Source organism: Chaetodon auriga, chromosome 22 (genome assembly GCF_051107435.1).
Source record: "Chaetodon auriga isolate fChaAug3 chromosome 22, fChaAug3.hap1, whole genome shotgun sequence".
Taxonomy (NCBI): domain Eukaryota; kingdom Metazoa; phylum Chordata; class Actinopteri; order Chaetodontiformes; family Chaetodontidae; genus Chaetodon; species Chaetodon auriga.
The window spans coordinates 20,053,468-20,074,146 of NC_135095.1; the positions used below are offsets into that span (position 1 = coordinate 20,053,468).

The 20,679-nt window shown below is 43.3% G+C and overlaps 2 protein-coding genes and 1 long non-coding RNA gene across 3 annotated transcripts in view; 1 reads left to right on the forward strand and 2 right to left on the reverse strand.

Moving 5' to 3' along the window:
• ptprr (protein tyrosine phosphatase receptor type R) overlaps window positions 1-8,932 on the reverse strand; it is a 32,006-nt gene extending 23,074 nt beyond the window's left edge. Inside the window, exons 1-2 of the mRNA XM_076721692.1 lie at window positions 8,542-8,932; window positions 4,353-4,663 (exon numbers count right to left, since the gene is read on the reverse strand). Of these exons, the coding sequence (XP_076577807.1) occupies window positions 4,353-4,663; window positions 8,542-8,623 (393 nt within the window). The 5' untranslated portion in view covers window positions 8,624-8,932. The remainder of the gene's footprint in view (window positions 1-4,352; window positions 4,664-8,541) is intronic.
• Window positions 8,809-17,496, forward strand: LOC143314652 (tetraspanin-8-like). Its single transcript, XM_076721694.1, has 10 exons — window positions 8,809-8,936; window positions 11,390-11,574; window positions 12,250-12,327; window positions 12,416-12,532; window positions 14,941-15,015; window positions 15,152-15,247; window positions 15,583-15,696; window positions 16,058-16,105; window positions 16,404-16,487; window positions 17,357-17,496. Exons 2-10 carry the CDS (start codon window positions 11,515-11,517, stop codon window positions 17,444-17,446), a joined length of 762 nt encoding a protein of 253 aa, XP_076577809.1. The 5' UTR covers window positions 8,809-8,936; window positions 11,390-11,514; the 3' UTR covers window positions 17,447-17,496.
• Window positions 12,109-20,431, reverse strand: LOC143314655 (uncharacterized). The gene is made up of 5 exons (XR_013075813.1): window positions 20,309-20,431; window positions 18,962-19,008; window positions 15,093-18,533; window positions 12,390-12,950; window positions 12,109-12,300 (listed from the first exon to the last, which is right to left on the reverse strand). It is a non-coding gene; the product is annotated as an uncharacterized LOC143314655 (long non-coding RNA).
• Window positions 20,432-20,679: the final 248 nt, after the last annotated feature.

Here is a 20,679-nt window from a genome sequence, read left to right on the forward strand (position 1 = left end):
GTAAGTAAGTAGCTCAATGTTTACGTTAATGTTAGCAGCTAACTAGCCAATTAGCTTAGCGAGAAGACTGTCCCTCTTCGTCATCAGAAGTTGAACCAGCCACGACGACGTGCTTCCTTTTCAGATGCTCCTGCATCGCCGTCGTACTGCCATGGAAGGCAAGTTCTGCCTTGCAGATTTTGCGTTGCACATGTTTGTCTTTTGTTTTGTGAAAATGTCCCCAAACTTTAGAGCTCCGTTGCCGGGTAGCCATGATACCAGTCAGGCAGTGACATCACGGCTGACGCCGATTACCACTACTGCGCATGTGCGTCAAGGACAGAAAGGCAGACAAGGCAGCAGAGGGTACAGCGGCAGTTTTGAGAGAAAAACAAAGCTTCAAAAAAAAAAAAAGAAACGACGCGTCAACTACTAAATTAGTCGTCGACGATTTTGATAGTCGACGTAGTCGTGACTAGTCAACTAATCGTGGCAGCCCTAATCATGATTAAGAAACTCAAAGTTCGTTTCCGATCATTCGTTCACTTCAGTGATCGTTCAACAGCATTTACTTGTCTGATTGATGAACCTTGGAGCACAAGCAGCCATCCTGACTGAACCATGTTGCATCAGCATCACCTCCATCTTCTAATCGACTGACAGAATGTCTTGATTGATCGCAGCTGATCCAGTTTGCCTCTTCAGAAACGTTCCTGCACACAGGGGATGAAGCTGAACGCAGCTCAAACCTGCAGCTGTTCAGACTGCAGACAAACACGCAGCAGCAGACTTCTTTCAGCTTTTCTCAAAGTGCTTTGACTCTTCTCCTTCCCGTCCATTAGGGACATGGTTGTCATAGTGATGAGATGGAACGGCAGCAGCCTGCGGGGACAGGTCATGTGACCACACACAGGAAGTCAATTAACACAGAGGAGGGTTATGTAAGGCAGCGTTGAGCCTCTGAGCGCTTTCCCATTGATAAAAGCAGACAAGGTAGCTGAGGACAGAGAGGAGACAAACAGAGACAAGTGAGCATCTGTTAGCCGAATCCTCGTCTCAAAATGTGTGTGTTATCTTCTGTGTGGCTTCCTGTCCTGTGACCTCACCCTACCCCTAACCCTAGTGAGGTCTGCACAGCACCTGGGGCACAACTGGATGGTCGCTGAGTGAAAGCTGTAAGGTTAGCTGTTGAATCTCGTCGATGGCGTCTGTTTTGTGGATGTTAGAAGCTTCACAGGCTCTTTGGCCTATGCCGTCAACATGTGACCATCATCAGAGGTTATGTCCTCAGTGTGGACATGAGCTGTGAGCAAAGACCAGTTCTTCTTCTCTGGACTCCCCAGCAGGTCTTTGCATGGAGGTATTTCAGTGTCAGCAGGAGTCAAGAGGGACATGAGGACATCTCCCCTTTATGTGCATTACAGCAAAAAGCATGTCCTCCATGAGCCACATGCTTTAGCAATTTCAAAATGATCTAATTAATTACATACTGTGTAATTAATTAACCTGATTTGACTGTGTATATGATCTGTCACAGGTGGATGTCTCAGTCTGCGTCCAAGTGCCTCTTCGATCGTGGCATGATGAATCTGGCCGCTCACAGCAGCATCGTGTTCGGTCTGTCCTCCGCTAACTGCTCTGCATTGGGGTTACATTTCAGGCTTTAAGTGCTCCGATGGCATGGAAACACCTTACAGTAGAGACGGCACGGAGTGGTGCTCCTATCAACGGCTGCATCTGAGCGTTTTTAAAGGGCCAAGCAGCATTTTACTGTCTGCTTCCATCGAGTATGTCCAACACACTGAACCCTGGCAATGCAACAAGCATTCACGGATACTTTCAGCTAGCTGCTTCATCACCTACTCTATTCATCACCTGCTCCTTCAGACCTCTCATTAAACAGGAAACTTACTTCTTTAATTATTTGCTCTTAAAATGACAGTTTTATATTTTACTGGTCCAAAACTGCCACTGCAGGACCAGGTAACCTGAACATGAATATTTCCTCTGCTAAAGCACAAATTTAGATTTCAGATTAATTTTTCATCTCTCTCTTAGCAAGTAGGCATGTGTGGATTGAGTGTTTTATTTATCAGGCACTGCGCAGGGTGACCTATATCCCACTGCAAGGACCCCTGGACTGTGACTGCTGTGAAGACTGAACCAGAAACAAACAAACAGCCAGGTAACTGTCTGCAAACTCCCAGCATTCACGTCTGTCTTTCGGTTTCCACTGGAGGTTCCTCCAGATTGCCTTCCCTCCCACAATGCATCTGTGGTGACGACACCTATGACTGTTTTGTGGGAGTGTTGGCGGTGAGACTTCACAGCTGAGACATGCAGATATTCACTTACATTAACAATCTGCTGAATTTCTCCTATAAATACATTTCAAGCTGAAGTGAATCAGGGTTGAATCAGAGTCCAAATCCCACACACACCGATTCCACTTCCTGTTCAGTATGAGACAAAATGTGCAGTTTAACACGAATATAAAATAAAGCAAGTTTTTAAGACAGGATGTTAAATATGTGAATTTGACTCATTAGTTTTCGATAATGATTGAAAACCAGTCTACAGCCATGCTAGCAGCTCTGTGGGAAACACTAAACATGCTAAACATCAGCATGCTAACAAACTGATGTTTAGCAGATATAATGTTAGCATGTAAATGTTCTATTATAACAGGGATTTTTTTTCTGTTTTCTGTCATTTTATAAAAATTAGTTGACAGAATACTCGCCACAATAATTGATGACACATTTATGTAGTTTTTTGTGGTTGCAGTGACATCGTGATCAAAATCACTGGTTCAATGATTTTGTAAAAACAGAGGTCAGTGTGTGTGCTCTGGAGTAAAAATTAGAGTTGCTGTTGTTGTTGTTGTGTTGTTGTTGTTGTTGTTGTGTCCAGCAGCGAAGAGCAGCCTCTCTACAGCAGCATCAGGACCGCCATCAGCTGCTATCACATCAGCCTGTCAGTGATGGAGTACTAAGTATTCACAAAATACTTCAACAAGCTAATTATTAAAACACTGAATCTAAAATACTTCCTGTGGTCACCTTCCTTCACTGGTGCTGCACTGTGCTCACACAGGTGAGTCATTCCATCAACATTATTAATTGAAGTTATCATAAAAATCCATTTCTGGCTTTTGGGAATTGACTCAGAATTGTAGAAAACTTGGGATTCTTCAGTGAATCGATTTTTTCCATCCACCACTAACAGTCAGAGTCCATATTTATCCTCCTGTCTGACTGTCTGATTGTAGCTCCGTCACATCCGTCCTTTTTTACCTTTCTGTCTCTCATTATCAACCTGAACATAGCGTGTCTTTGTCTGTCTGTGTCTCAATGTCACTCTGAAGGTCGCTGCTGTTTATCTAAGAGTTATGCAACCGCCCATTGTGTAGGTAAGTGGGTCTCTCACACACTCTCACACACTCTCTCACACACACACACACACACACATTCATGATTTGTGTTTCCATGGCAACAGAGAGCGCAGCATCGCTCCTGCAGCGCCGCAGCAGCGTCTGCAGCTCCTCATCCGTCATTCACTTACTGTCTGTTTGCTGCGACCTCTGACCTCCTCAGTATTAGTCGCCTGTGACCTCTGTGGGGAGACGATGACCCTTCCTCATGAAACCATCCCATCAGCGAGTCTCAGTGGGAGTGCAGGACTGCTTACTCACACCAGCTTCCAGAAATTTCTAATCTGCAGCTTTCAGCCGCCGGAGTTCAGCTGGTTGTCAAACAGAGGCTCTCAGATTCAAGCATATATTTCAACTTGGACAGAGGACAGCGCTAACGAGCAGAGCGCACTGGTGTGTATCACCCTGAAGATTAATGAGGCATTCAAACATTTCTACAGGAGTGAAGCAGATTCTGTGTTTTACAGCCCTCCCTAATGCTGGAGCACGTCTCTTTGTCAGCCTGCCAGCTGCAGGTTTGTCACAAAACCACACGTCCAAATGTAGAGATCATTCAGAGGACACAGACCATCAGGGACACACCCTAAACGTCCTTCAGAAGACTTCTTCATCCTCCCACATCACACTAACAACACTACTAACACATTTAGCTGTTCCTCCTTAAATCTTAAAGTTCAAAACCTCGATATTAATCACCAGATGACACCAACTGTCTCCTCAAAATTACGGGAGAAAAAGGCAACGTCTATCTCAACACTCACTCTAAACATCTCTGTCCTGCTGGACAGGAAGCAATGTGTTTCATATTTCTGGTTCATTTGAAATAAACTAAAGATGATGAGCATGAGACGCGACAGCCACGACCCAACAGATGTTTATAGAAGCTCAGACAGGTGATCTCTGATGACTCTCTCAGACAATCAGGGAGCAGATTACTCACCACGGTAACCAGATGCCGTGCAGACACCACAGCATGCTCCGGCTGCACCTTGTGATGCGGCCGTGCCAGTAGATTGAGGGTTCGCTGACCACCCGGCTCGTTACGAAACCGAGACTCCAAGAGGGCGGCGGGCATCACTTCGGCTAACTTGGCAGGGTGCTTACGGTGGTGATGATGATGATGGTGGTGGAGGTGGAGGTGGTGGGGGCCAAGGGCATCGTCAACATTGTGCTGGGGGCGCGGAGGTGGAGGGAGACGACTGGAGCGATGAGAAGGGACGACACGAAGCTCACGATCACCAGAAGTCGATTCTGAGGAGAGAAGAAGATGAAGTGAGGTGAGATGAAGACGGAGAACAAATGCTTTCATGTTTTGTTTTTTTTTTTAACAATTCTGGCAGCGACCAATTTTTCCCAAATGAAACAATTAATCTTTGGCTGTGCTGCGGCCTGGCTGGTTAGCGCTGCTGCTGGTTTTACCTTCTTGCAGAGCACGTACACATTTTACACTGATAAAGGCGACAGCATCTTCATCACTGCTGATCATCAATGCAAACAAATGCACTGTTGAGTTGATTTCTCCCACTTTTGTTTTTCAAATGCAATGAAAAAAGACACCGGCTTGCACACCGTGGAGGGATTTAACGAGCCGTTATTTCAGACTTGACTTTAAAGATTGAGGATGAGGAGGGAGATGTGCTCATTCCTCTGATCTTCTAAATATGGAGTCCTCCAGCAGCACTCCCTGAGAGACAGCAGAGTAAGAGATGAGAGATGAGGAAATCCCACCTGCCCGTCTCTGTCTCTGCTGTCACAGCATCTTTGTTCAGGATGGAGGCTTTCATCAGTCTACGGCAGGCGGAGAGGAAAGCCCTGAACACTGAACTCTCCCAGCCGTGATGAACATGACACTGCACAAATCACTCCGGCTCTTTATTTATCCTGGGAGAAAAATAACCGGACAGAGCGAAGTGGCAGCAGCATCTGGCTCCACATTCACTGCTGCAGGCATTCATACTGAGAGGGGCCTGTCTATTTAAAGGAAACACAGAGCAGAACCTTCAGCAGCTGGACCAGAGCCCGGTCCTCTTCATTTCCTGTGTGTGCTGGCTGCAGTCAGCATGGGCGTGCAGGGGGATAAAAGGCTAATCTTCCCTTTTCAGTAATCAATAATAATATGTAAGTATGATTTAGCAATGAGTGAGGACCTACTTCAGACATTTCCATTTCCAGAGCCATGCTGTTATCTCCAATAAAAAACAATGCAGTGGAAGTACCATGATGAGTCACCATCACGTAATTTGCTGCATTGTGATTGGATAACTAAAGATCCAGCAGGTGTTTCTTGGGGTCCAGTAAAGACTACCTGCTGGTGCAGTGTGTGAAGCGCTGCGTGACGCAGAGCTGAGGTGTCTCCTGCAGCTCCAGTCAGACCTCCACAGTCTGAGCAGACACACTCTGTTAGCATCGACTGTTTGTTCTGACTCCTGACTCCGACTCCCATTTACCAGACTGTCTGCATCTGTGCCACAAATCTGTTGTGTTAGTAAGTCTGACTGACTCCTGTGAGCTTCCTGTTCTTGAAACAGGGTTTTTCTGGTTGGCTATAAATGACTTTAAAGCCAGTTCAGAGAAGAAATGTCTGCATAGTATTTAGCTCTGCTGAATTAAAGCTAGCAGGAAACAGCAGCTGGACCGTCCTCTGACACAGCTCCTCGCTCTCAGGCTTCTTTTCTCCCTAGCTACAGCGTCCTGGTTGCTATGCATGATGCTGAGCTGAGTCGTGCTCTGATTGGATGGAAGACTCGGCCCTGCTTCGCCTCTTGTTGGACCTGTCAGCCAATCACAGGTGGAGTTAGAGAGGGCTGACCCAGTAACACGCTCACATTTTAACGTCTAGGGTTTTAAACTACTTCATATCTAATATCTCTCATGTTGTACCTTCAATATGTTCATCACTTTATTGTTGCTGCTGCTAAATATGAGCCTAATTTGAATTATTTTACACATACAGCAGAGCAGCTTGGGAATCATCCCGGGGATAATTAAAGTTTAAATTTATCTTACAACATAATAATCCACCACATATTTATTAGTTGATTATATTTTGTATCATTGATGTATATTCACAAAGTAACTTGTAATTAAAGCTATCAAATAAATGCAATGTAAAACTGTAGTGGTGGAAGTATAAAGTAGCATAAAACAGTGAAGTACAGTCTCTAAAAACTGTACTTAAGAACAAAAGTTCAAGTAAATCTCAGTACGGGGTAATTGTACTTAGTTAATTTCCACCACTGCCAATCTGTGGAATCACATGACCACATTATGGCTGCTGACTCAGTTTGAGTTTTACTACAATCCTCAGCCTCATGTGACCCTTCTCTACATAAACATGATTCCCATCAGTCCTGATCTGCATGGGACACAGAGTTTAAACATGGGAAGAGGATAAACCTGTATCTAATCAATAATCTGTATCAGAAACCACAAACTGAGGCATTTAAATCAGTATCAGGAGAAAAACAACTGGTTTCTTGGACTCTTTGGTGCATCTGGTGTTTAACAAAAGTCGATTTTCAACCAGTTTCAGGAAGTGGGACGATTTGTGTCACCGTCATCTTTGTTTAGGTCTAACCAGGTACAGAGCCAAAAACCTTCAAAACGTTTGATGCATGATCATGTCTTCGTCTGGTGTTATATGAACGGTCAACTCCTCGATTCCCAATGTCTCAAAAAGCGCTACGCAGAAAAAAAAAAAAAAAAAAAAAAATAGAGCTGCTTTTTATTTTGGCTCAACAAAATGTTTAAAAAGCTGACCGGACTCCAGATGAGCACACCTTATTGTCTGTAACATCACTCACAAACTCCTGAAAGCAGTTAATGAGTTCTGGTTTACTGCTTGCCTTTCTGGAGCCAGGAAATCTTAATTTGGGTAAAGTGAAGGAGCCTGGGAGGAGCTGAGGGTGCTGAGCGAGCAACAACTCCCACTAATGAGTGCAGCAGGCCAGCACTCATCAATCACAAACTCACAAACATCCATCTGTCTCCAATTCTGCTTGTTTTAAAAAATGGAAAATAACCCTGGAAATGGAGCTCAACTTTTTTTGCATTCACATTATTGCATCCAGTTTTGAGAGACCTGAGTCAGGTGGTGTTCGCACAGGAAACGAGTGGCATTAACCCGGCCTGACGTTGGAGACAGTATATCTGCACTTTGTGCTGCGCTTTCAAATCAGCAGAGACAAGGAAGGAGCTGATTTAAGGGTTTTGGTTGTAGAGTAAAATATTTCCTGTTAATTCAGCATTGGTCTAAAAATCTTGGCCTTAAACTCTCAGATGTCCATCCAGACACAATCACTTCAAATCTAGTATAATAATAACAAAAATAACAATAACCAGAATCAGAACCATCATCATAATAACCCTCACTGTCTGGTTTCGGTGTCTTCGCTGTGAAGCTTAATTGTTTTTGTCTGTTTCTTTAAACTGAATCATTTGGACCTGTTGGACCTCTAAGAACTGAAATTTGGAATTTACACCAAATGATAACTTGGAAAAAAATGACTGATTAGTGAAACAATAATGTAAATACTGATGAATCTTAACATATTTTATGGTAAATTCCAGCACAGTATCACCATATCATCCCTGCAGGACCTCTTCAGTGGGTCATACATGAACAATATGGAGCAAATTCAGCATATTTTAAGACATTTCTCCTCACACTAAATATAATATATTCATATTAGAACATTCCAGTAACATTCATGTGAAAGACCTAAGTTTTCCTTGTGAGGATTACCTCTTGTTTTGCCTTTATTGACAAATTACCACGACTACCATATTGTTATTCTATGAGCTTCTGTTGTGAGGATTTTAATGCACAAATCTTGAAATAAAAAAAAAAAAAAAAAAAAAAAAAAGTGGCCTGCAACAAACATTATTTGACGATTAATTTGTAATTGTTAAAGGTGTAATTCTGTTCATCTCAGCAGCAGTTATTCAGTTTGTACTCAAGCAAAATGTTCGCATTTGAAGAGCTGTTATCATAGCATTTTAGGTATTTTTACAGGGTGAATGACAGACAGGATCAATTCATTATCAAAATAACAGGCTAATCCATCGCTTAAAGCCATGCTACTGCAGTGTCTCTGGTCTGAGTCAACACACGGAAAACAGACGCTTACCTGTAATCAGCAGCTGTGTCCATATTAGACACAAGACGAGAAACATGGTGAGAAATGCTCCTCTTCCTCCTCCGAGGCGCATCCTTCCTTTCTGCAGCTCAAACTGAAAGAAAACGGTCCCTGCAGCTTCCCTCGATGCTCAAATAATGCATCAAGGAAAACACACGGTGTGTATTTCCGCACATCTATCCGTGGCTCCGCAGCATGAGGAAAGAGACGCTGCCAGAGCTCCAGAGATCCGCTCCAACACCGGCCCCCCGCGGCGATAGATCCCGCCCTTCGCTGTCCTACAGCGGCCTGGCTGGAAGTGGAACAGCCGCTCTGCAGAGGCAATCCGCAGCAGCTCCAGGAGAGGCAGAGGTGTTTCCCATCTGAGATCCAGAGACGAAGGAGAGGTGTGTGTCGAGCCGGGGCTCAGGTGGAGGCCGGTGATGATGAGGAGGGAGAGAGAGAGGGAGGAAGGGGAGGAGTGGAGAGGAGGATTAGCTAACGCATGATCACTACTGACGCTTTTAATTGTAAACATTAATTAAAATATATGTTTTGTGATTTACTTTGGCAGCAATTATCATGGTTGACTGCGTTTCTACGTTGCTTTGTATGATAAATGTATTAAGTTTTAGATTATGTCATGTTTTTAGCCTTGCTGTTAGCGGCGTTACTGAAGTCAGTTGGTCTGTCGGTCAGTGTGCTAACGTTACTTTGGTCCGGGTGTAGTTAGGTTAAATACTTTGTGAACTACTGACTGACTGCCATAAAATGTGCGAATTTAAACAATACTTTAGTTGATTCCCCAGATTCTATATAGCGCCACCAACCAGTCAAAATGTCCAGTTCATGACAAACTAACGTTAATTTACCTGAAACGTGCTGAATTATCTTATTTGTCGTTAGCCTCTGTGTCATCAGATTATATATATATGATAACATGCTAACGTCATGTCAATGAACATGCTAATGCTGCGTCATGTGGTATGCCCTCTGAGTAAAAATACGTACAAACCGTAATTCCGAACAGCCAAATGTAGCAAAAATAAATAAATAAATCAGTCAATCAATCAATCAATCAATCAAATCAAATCACCAGGCCAGTAGTAATTATGAGTTGAAGTTAAAAAGGATTCCTGCCAGCTGTGAAATCTCCCCTCTAATTATCTACAAAGGTCAAAGTTAACTGGTGACAAAATGGCTGCCACTATGACCACAAATCTGGCAGGTCTATCTAAATAGGTACATAAAACTTAGCTTGTTTGTATCAGGTTTAACTTGTTAACTCACCACCACAAATGGTTAATTTATGCTGAAATACCATTCATTAGCGTTGAGCCGGATACTCATTTCAGACGAGTATCCGATACGGATAAAGCATTTTTGATGAGTACGAGCATGATACAAGTAAAACTCGTCACTATCCGTGCTCGTGCTGAAGGAAAACCCTCAGTGGGTAACTGACCGTCTTCACACTCTGCTCTGTTCTCACGACTTGCTTCGTAACGCACGCGGTGCATTTGACAAGACAGAGCTGAAAACGGCTCCGGTCTGTTTTGTTTTTTTTTTTGTTTTTTTACCGTCTGCTTGCTCTTAGTTTGGCTGCTGATATAAAGTCAGTTGGAAAACTTTGCTCGTACTGAACGCGGTGCTTTTGAGAAGAATACAATGAACAAGGCTGACATATTATTTCCCTGTTTGCATCGCTGGATGTTGGCGTGAATCACCAAGTTCACACAGATCATGAAAAAATAAACAGTCTTACAGACCACTTACACACATACACACATGTAGCTGAACACACAAAGTAGCCTATATTAATGTTTTTATTGTATATCAATTTCAGACTTAAAATAATGTACCGATTTAAGCCCCACCCATTTCCGATTTTTTTCTCACCACTTCCGGATTAGACCCCGCCCACTCCGAGTACAGATACGGATACAGATCATTTAGATGGTTGAACAGATACAGATACAGATAGTGGTCTACTTGCTCATCCCTACCATTTATGTTGTATAACTGTTCGACTAAAGTTTCACTCTGCTAACACAATGTAAATACAACATAAATATTAACATGTTGTATCAACTCAACTGTATAACAACATAAAAAGTGAATATTTATATACTTAAGTGTCATTTTTACGTTTTAAACACACTTAAATAACCAAGATGCAATGTCAGCCACAGCTGAATGGAGCTTTGTGGACTCTTGTAGCTCATAATTAAGATTTTCGTCTTTACTTTAGCAGCAGGTGTCTGTTTTCTTTGCCTTCTCTAAACCATGTTCAGCAGCTGAGGATGAACTCAGGTTGTTTTCTGGCTGTGTGCACCACTGATTGATCTGTCAGCTCCATCTGATCATCAATGAAGTCATTTATCCTCTACATGACCAATGTCAGCATGCACGTCTGAATCCAAGTTTTTGAAACCAGCAGGTGACATTTACATTTGCACAACTGGATGCACCAAAAAACCAGCAGTGGTACACTGATCTGGCACGCTGGTTCCCAGTCTGAGGGTCAGGACCTCCCAGAGGGTCACAGTGTAATGGGGGGCTTGTTGCAAATCAAAGGAGCCTGTTACCTCTTTTAGGCGTCTAAAGGTTGTTTGCATAAAATGTGGAAAATCGCTCTTTAGTCGATGGATCAATAGTCGATACTGGTTTGTTTTACGGGGTCAATGACCAGAAAGCTTCTAAAAACTGGCCTGGCTCAGGCTAAGGAGGAGTAAACCCTGATGTTTGGTGTGAATTGCTGAAATTTGAAGGTTCAGAGGTGACATCTATTTAAATGCTTGTTGGAAGCGTGTCAGTACGGATACCTTAAGGAGCCCCCACCACCTCCCATCTTTTACAGGAAGCCCTGCCCATCCTTTGGCTCTCCCTGACTCCTTGTTTCACTTCCACCGCCTCCTCCGAGCAGCAGTCGCCTCAGAGGAGCATCACTGTGCAGTGTGATGTGCCCCTGCCTCGAGCAGCAGCATGCCTCAGGTCAGCGTCTGTCTCAGGCGTCTCTTCATCAGCTTCAACATCTTCTTTGTGGTGAGTACGTGGCTGTGAAAGCAGAAAAAGGCTTTGTTTATCACCCAGAGAGGCTGTGCGTGATGATGACTCATGAGGATCTGCACCCAAACACACAGAAAGTGAGTGACCTCTGCTGGTGGAATGGATGAACTGCATTGATGAGTCAGGATCAGAAGTGTTATTGATGATTGATTGATTGATTGATTGATTGATTAAGACATTTTGACCAGTCATGCCACTTTCTCTGAGTCAAACTGATTGTAAACAGTTTGATAAACAAAATATTGAAGGAGTCAGCAGAGCTGCAGTGTGACTGATCTGAGCAGCTTCACTGTGAAGTGAAACTCAACGAAATTTAAACTGAAACTAATCAATTCAATTATTAACTTCAGCTCTAGGCACCATTTCTTATGAATACAGTTCAAAGTAGCCTACATGATTAAAAAAAAAGATTCATATACACATATCCATACATGTACATGCTCTCATGCATAAACATATGCACATATATAAATATAATTAAATCCAGTTTAATCTAACAAACAGGAGAAAACAGAGCATTTGTTTGGGACTGTTTTCAGCGGCGTCTTCTCATTGACTGGTTATTTGATCCTTTCGTTCTTTTCCATCTCTCTGATTTTCTTTGTGGTCCTTGTAGTGGATTCATGTCCCTGCTGTCCTCTCATATTTCAGATTGTGGGTGGACTCGTCATCATCGTCTCCTTGGCTCTGCTGTCTCCATCGCTGGATGATCAACATGGAGGAAAAGAAGTAAGACAGAAACAGACAGACACTGGAGACACACACACACACGTTTGTTGCGCAGCACTAACCAGCCAATCAACTCTCTGTCATCCAGTTTGAAGTTCAGACAACCAGTCACATCGTCCTCTACATCGGTGGCTCTGTTACCATGTTGATTGCCATCCTGGGAGCCTATGGGGCCTATAAGGAGAACCTGATGGCTCTGACAGCGGTGAGCAGAAACACCACAGCACACCTGGAAGGTGCTCAGGTGACTTATCGACAGTTAAAAGGCCAGTTCACCCAGAAACATTTTCTCACATCGAGCTGCAACTGTACGGTACCGCCCAACAACGGCAACACGCAGTAACTACGCGTGTGGTCTGTATCTGCCTTCTGACTTCTTTAGATTGGCAGTAATACACAGATATGTGTACTTTGGACATGTATTACTGCACTCTGGCTGTGCACTAGTACGGTCCCAATACTAAATTAAGCTAATTTCTGTCAAATAAAAAAAAAGGATGAATTTTTTTCTTAAAGCCACATATATATTATTAATAATCAATAATGATAACTAATAATAATGAATGAAGTCTTGATTTATTTCCAAAATTCTGAACAAAGTTAAGTCATGGCAGCCGGTTTACCTGCAGAGAGAAAAGAGGAATACACTTATATATGAAGTAATTATGAGTTCACTGAAATCATTCAAACCTGTTCGTTTGTTGTTTGTTTGTTCTGTTTGTTTGTTCTGTTTGGACTTAGACTTAGATTTAGACTGACTTAAAATTAGACTGCTTCTTTATTGATCCCAATTTGGGAAATTATTTTGTTGCAGTAGCATTAACATACAGGCAAACATAGAATGTATACACAATATTTAGAAAAAAGTAACAAGTAAGAAGTGACAAAAACATAAGCAGGAATAAAAATAAAAATATAACTTAGTAAAACTAAATATGGTTGTTTGTCTCTATATGTTGCCCTGCAATCGACTGGTGACCGGCTCAGGGTGTACCCCGCCTCTCGCCTGTTGACAGCTGGGATAGGCTCCAGCCCCCCCGCAACCCCAAAAGGGATAGTCGGTATAGAAGATGAATGAATGAATGAATAAAACTAAATATATCATTATATAATATGAATTATAATGTATAACACATATTATATAATATTATAATAATATAATAAGAAATACAATATAACTAAACATATAGACAGTATTTACAAGCAAAAACCAGCAAAAAATAGCAAAATATAGCAAAATATTTGTGCAGTTTTGGAAGATAAATAAATGTAAACCATGGACAGTCTGTGCAATATTGCAGTAGTGCAGATAAAATGTAAAGTATTGGTTTGTGAGGTTGGTGGATGAACTCTTTAAGCTGCTGTTGTTCAGTGTGACGCTCGTGGCAGGAATGATTTCCTGAAGCGCTCCTTGTGACAGCGGAGCTGGAGCAGTCTGTTGGAGAAGGAGCTCCGCTGTCTGTCCACGAGGTGGTGAAGAGGATGTTCAGAGTCTGTCCAGTGTCCTCCTCTCCACCACCTCCTCTAAAGTGTCCAGTTTGCAGTCGTTAACGGAGCCGGCCTTCCTCATCAGTTTGTTCAGTGTGTTGGTGTCGCGGCTCCGATGCTGCTCCTCCAGCACACTGCAGCAAAGAAGAGTGAGCTGACACCAACAGACTGGTTGAAGATCTCCAACATCTCGCTGCACACGTGGAACGATCTGAGCCTCCTCAGGAAACAGAGTCTGCTCATCCCCTTCTTGGAAACAGCGTTGATGTTAGTTTTCCAGCTCAGTCTGTTGTCCAGCTGCACTCCGAGGTATTTGTAATCCTCCACCACTGTGACATCCTCCCCCAGAATGCACACTGGTTGTGTGGTCGTCCTGTTCCCTCTGAAGTCTGTACCCATCTCCTTGGTCTTGGCCACGTTAAGCAGCAGGTGATTTCTACCAGACCATTCCACAAAGTCGTCCACCACTGCTCTGTATTCCTTCTGTCGTCCATCCTTTACACAACCCACCACCGTTTAGTCGTCCGAAAACTTCTGTAGGTGGCACGATGAAGAGTTGGACTGAAAGTCTGAGGTGTATAAGGTGAAGAGAAAGGGAGACAGAACAGTCCCCTGTGGTGCTCCTGCACCACTTTCCACAGTCTCAGACAGAACGTTGCCCAGTCAGACAAACTGCGCTCTGTCTGTCAGGTAGTCAGTGATCCAAGAGATTGTGGGCGTGTCGACTCCCATTACTCGCAGCTTCTCACCCAGGAGCAGCAGCTGAATGGTATTAAATACACTGGAGAAATCAAAGAAAGTGATCCTCACAGTGCTGCCGCTACAGTCCAGGTGTGAGTGATCACGCTTGTTTGTTTCTTTGTTTCTTTGTTCTGTTTGTTTGCTCAGTCTGTTCTGTTTGTTTGTTGTTTGTTTGCGCAGTTTGTTTGTTTGTTTGTTCAGTTTGTTTGTTAAGCCTGAAAAGTTTTTTTCCTCAGCTGCTCCTGTAGTTCCTGCTGTCTGCCTGAAGAGGGCAGACTTGTTTTGGTTTTAAATGTCATTTAAAAAAAAAAAAAAAAAACCTGACCCGTCTGCATGGGTTCAGTCTCTGCTGCTGTCGGTTGTTGGTTTTCTCTTCTTCTGCAGTTTCTGGTGTGTATGGTCGTTGGAACTCTGCTGATGCTGCGAGCCGGAGTCCCTGCCGCCGTCGCCCGGCCCAAGGCAAGAGCTAATCAAGGCTCTGTACTGATATACACTGATCAACTGATTTAATCTGATTAAACTAAAGGTGAACTCACTTAAATTCTCATCGGCTGCAGCTCCTCTGTCTCACTTTTTGTCTGTGTCGTGTTTGTAGTTGGAGACTCTGATGGAGGAAAGGTGGCGTTCGTTTCTTCCTCTGGATCAAACTTCAGACGACATCAAGAATCAGGCTGAAGCTCTGCAGACATCAGTGAGACACACACACACACGCACACACAGAATAAATGGGTATTTCCATTTTATGCAATTTAATACTTTTACTCCACTATATCTCTGATTCTGTGTAAAACATCAAGAAAACAGGATGTGATCAGCTGATCTGATCCTCTCTGACAAACTCACTTGAAAACAGCTGAAAGTCGATATATTCAATGTTTTCCCTCATCAGCTTCATTGATTTTTCTACATATCTGTTTATTCTGAATCTGACGCAGCAACTCGTTGATTCTGGTTTCACTGAGTTCAGAGCCGTCAGCACGTTGTTCTGTGAGGTGTCACTGGCTCTTCTTCTTCTGTGGTGTTTAGCTGCACTGCTGTGGTCTGTTCAGCTATGAGGACTGGGAGCAGAACATCCCCGACTCCTGTCTGTGCAGCCAGGAGGAGGAGATGGAGGGCAGGTGTGAGGCCGTGGCCTACAGGGTGAGTTCAAAACACACATCTGAAGTATTTCAGAGACGAAAACACACCATGAACACAGTGAGACACTGTAATACATTAAGAGTGTTAAAACTTTGTTTGCACTTTTGACAAGAATCGTTATAAAGATTAAGGACAACTCAAGGAATCAATCACACTCCTGTGGGAAGAAAGAGGTCCTGAGATGAGATTTAAAATGTGGAACCTAAACTCAGGAAGCCTTTAAGAAACATTTATTCTCTATTAAGTCTTCATCTCAAAAGAAGTGAGAGCTCTGTTTCGGGTTCTAAAACTGAAGAAGTCCTCACAAAGATAGAAACACATAAACACAAACAGACTCCTGAGTCTCTGTTTCTTCCTGCAGAACTTCCTGCTGAACCTTTTCTGGCAGAAGAAGTCTGTCTTCAGGCAGGTTTGTGAACTTTCATCAGTGAACCACTGTGACGTTAGCATCGTGGTTTAATGTGTGTGAAGCAATGAGAGCTTGTGCTAATGCTAACAACACCTCACAGCTTCTCTTTTCTCCATTTTAAGATCAATTTTAGGAGCTGTTAGCCTCAAGCAGGGCTGCTCTGGACGTCAGAGGGACAGGACTTCTTTCTGTCACAATTAATACACAGCAGACACCAGCAGGAGGAGGCAGAGCTGTGTTTCTCTGTGATTTGGGTGAACTGACCCTTTAACAGGCTTCTCTCTCCTCCCATCCTCAGAGCTGCTTCCTCCTCATCATGGACTCTGTTAAAACCAAAGCTAACATCACGCTGGGCGTTGTCTTCACTCTGTTTGCTCTGGCGGTGAGTTCAAAGTTTCTGCACATCAGTACGCCTCAGAGAATGAACTGTGCTGATTCTGATGACCCCTGACCTTTGCTCTTATGACAGAGTACACTATTAGCCCCAGTGCTGGAGTTTAATCTGAACAAATGAGGCAAACATAATGTGGAATAATCTTTTCTCTGAGCCGAGGAGCAGCCAACAGTAACATAAAAATATTAAAGGGATTATTTAAAGCAGGGTTTTATGAGGTGATTATCCACAGTTGGCCAGCGTGCCCCCAGTCTGGAGCAGCAGGAGCACCCATGCTAAAGTTACAATATTTTCATTGCTTTACCTCGCTGTCACAATATTTTTAATACCGCTCTCCAAAGTCACGGTTAAAACCAGGCTCCATTGACAAAAACAGTCATTTTACCTCACAGAAGATGGGAGTTGCTGGCCGACTGCTGCCTCCATCGCTTAGTTTGTTTGTGTTATTGTGTGACTTCAGTGTTTTAAAGCGTTGGTTACTATCCACCAATGTCACACAATAACACAAACTCACTAACCGATGGAGGCAGCAGTCGGACAGCAACTCCTGTGTTCTGTGAGGTAAAATGACTGTTTTTGTCAATGGAGCCTGGTATGGAGCATGACTTTGGACAGCAGTATTAAAAAACATTGTGACAGCGAGGTAAAGCAATGAAAATATTGTAACTTTCAATAATCTAAACTATCCATTTAAAAAGCATAAAATATTTAACTGAATGTGTTGATGTTTTTGGAATTGATTGTTTTTGTTTTGATGGGAGGCTGGATGTCAGTTAAACCTTCAGTCCAGGACGAAGATCAGTGAGTGAAACCTCTCAGTGTGTTCCTCAAACTGAGCTCAGTGTGTTTGTCTGCAGCTGCTCGGCTTCCTGCTATCTTCGCTGACTATCTACCAGATGTTCAACACGCCGCCAGCCTACCAGCAGCTGTACAACCTGCCAGAGTGACAGAGGTCACTTTCAGAAGAAACAACCACAAAAAAAGGCTCAAAATGCTCCTCTGCGTTCCTCTCATGACGGTGCCTCCCCTGTTCTGTCTCATCTCATTAGATTATTGAGACTCCTGCATTCATGTCAAACCAGGATTTTACTCATGATCCTCTTCATTCTGGATCAATCTGCTGATTATTGGTTAAAATATTGATTCAGTTTGGGTGAAATAAACAAGATGTACAGACTGTGAGTGTTGTAAGAGGATGAAGTGGATCTATTGATTGTATTTGAAGAAAATCAAAGCACCACAGTGATGTCATTGTGCTGCAGTTCACTTGCGACTGGCTTCAACATTAAACCAGGATATTCTGAACAGAACGTGTCTGCAGGTGATCCTGAATGCACCATCAGCTCTTTGTTTGTCTTTCTGCTTCTGATACCCTGATTTTGGTTTAGAGTTCGGCTTCCTTCACACACCCAAACAGGCCAACAGGTGGGTGTTCCCACCTGAGCCGTGGATAGGACTGAACCATTCGAAGCTTGAGCTGAGGGGTGTCACATGGTGGGCGACCTGGATGAGTTCAACAAAGAAGGACATTTATTTATTTCTGACGTGTCAAGAGTCTAAAATAAACATTCTGAGCCTCAGGTGATGAATGTCCTGTGTTCACTGAGTATTTCTGCAGGCCAGAAAACATGGAAACATAAACTTGGAAACATAAATTTGGCCTGTCCTGACACCTCTGTCAGACAGATGAGGGGTTTCTGAAGCTGTTCATCTCAAAGCTCGGCTCATTTCAATGATAACAGAACCAACGAGCTCCTCAAAGGACCGGCAGGACTCGTCTCCTTTAAATGAAGCCCAAGGCTTAATCACATTCCTCTGCAGTGAGTCATAACACCAGGACACATCCAGAAACCTTGTATCTCCAGGAGCACAGGACCAGCTGCAGTTAGTGGGTTTCCACAGGACCGCTGTGGTATTTGGATCCGTGTTAACCTTCAGACGAGGCTTAACGGGTACCCCCTCTGTCCCCCCTGCTTTGCTGTTTCTCCATCATCTCACTGCTGCTCTTCATCTCCTTGTATCTCTTCATCCTTGCTGAACGAGAAAAACAGTTTAAATTCCGGCGTTTGTTGACTTTTCTCACAGTTTGATCACTTTAGCATTAGGAAGTTTGTCATTTATCAGGCACCGAAAATATAAAAAGTATGACATTAAGAAGCACTTTTTAAGATAAAATAAGATTTTTGATCCCATGCCGGGGAAATGAAGTTGTTAGAGCATTACATTAAGTATAGATTATAGAAGTACTGTTGCCAGCGTGGATAATAAAGAGCGTTTGTTCAACTGCACAGCCGAAGAAAATATACAGCAAAGTAAAAATTGCACAAGATGTGAAGGATGTGAGCATTTATCAGCAGAAAAATCAGCGGTTTGTTGAATCAAATGCTATGACAAACAGAAGGCCCGTCAGAAGTCTGTTCAGTCGTCTCATTCAGCCCAGATGAAGTGATTGGACGGTCTACCTGAAAGGCAAAATGTCCAGTTCCACCTCTGCCTTCAAGCTGCACTGCTAGACAAAGCGAGAGAAGAGAGACGGACATTAATGAATGAATTCAGAAGAGGCAAGAGGTCAAACCAGCGTCAACATTCAACCACGGCGACATCTGAGATGGTTTCACTGTCATATTCTGTCCGTGCATGCAGAATATATCCAAGGAAAAAGAAGATTTAAGATGAAGAAACAGAAATGCAGACGAGCAAAACGTGTACGTGTGTTCTGAAATCAGCATCGAAGGCAAACAGGCTGTTTGTTGTCGGTCATGAAAGAGTTCAGCAGCTTTCTGTGCACAGGAATGATTTTACTGGACTTCCTGGACTCTGGCGTCATTTTGGGGATTCATTTCACCACAAATCCTGAAATTACTTTTGCTCACAGTCTGTTTAGAGACTGAAGTCGTGACATCAGATGAAAAGCTTGAGCCTGTTTAACCTTTTATGGTTATTCCAATGTTAAAATTCACCCAACTTAGAGAAGTGTGTTTTTCTGTGTGTGCACTCAGGTTTTCAGCTCAACGTTTGATCTTTGCTGACCTGAACTTTAACTCTTCATCAGACAGCAGCTCTGCTCCTGCCTGCTGTGCAAACCTGAATATTACAAAGGTTTTATTTATCTGCAGCGAGGGCAGGAGCAGCTGTGGCCTTTAGCCGCTGAGAGGGCTGACGCTGTTACTTCAGTAAAAGTACAAAAGAAGCATTAAAAATTAAGTACCTTAAGTGCAGTACTTGAGTAATTGTACTTAGTTACTTTCCATCAGTGCTGACACGATGTTCTGCATTGTGACAAAACTACACAGGAAGATGGCCGTCAGCAGAAAATGACAGTTACAAACTAAACTGATAAAAAGCAGGTGATGCTGCACCCTGGTGACACACACACACACACACACACACACACACACACACACACACACACACACACACACACACCCAGTCTCAGAGGCTGACGACATCTTGTGTAAAAAATCTTCATTGGTAACTTCAGCTGACAAATAAACAGTGAAACAGAAATCTGTTGGTTTCTTTAACAAAGTTAAAGTATGATAACGCACTCTAAAAATACTGCAGTGCAGTATCCTGTTATGTTCTGTTACTGATGTGTCAATGTATATCTTCCTTTTGTCGGAGTGGAACTACGTTATGTGTGTTTATGTAGTTTAACATAAAAAATGGATCATATCTTCAAACTATAGTTATATTGTCCGTAAACAATCTGAAATGTGTGGACAGTCCTTTCACCTCAGAGGACGTCAGGGACAGCAGTTCAGCCTTTTAGGGCCGAAGAGGAAAAGAAACCTCCAGTGAGGACTCACCAGAGCCCCAAAACACCGAGGACCAGGGCGAGTCCAAGCCCGAGATGAGGAGCACAAACATCTGAGGGATCCCTGAACTGGACCTTTGTGAGAACAGCCACAAGATCCAGGAAGAAGACCTAGCCTGCAGGTGACGAAGACAAGAACAGAGGCACGGACTAGGTCATTCCAGAAGTGCCTGGAGTGTCTTTTATCGTAAACTGTTCCACCTGAAAGACCAAACATCCAAAATACCACAAAAGGAATCTGCTGTCTGCAGTTCAGAGAGAACACGCTGTCAGGCAACTAAAGCACAAGAGTCAACAGAGGAGGACCACCTCCTCAGGCCAAGGCTCCACCTGGAAGACGAGGGACACTCCTCTGAGGACAGT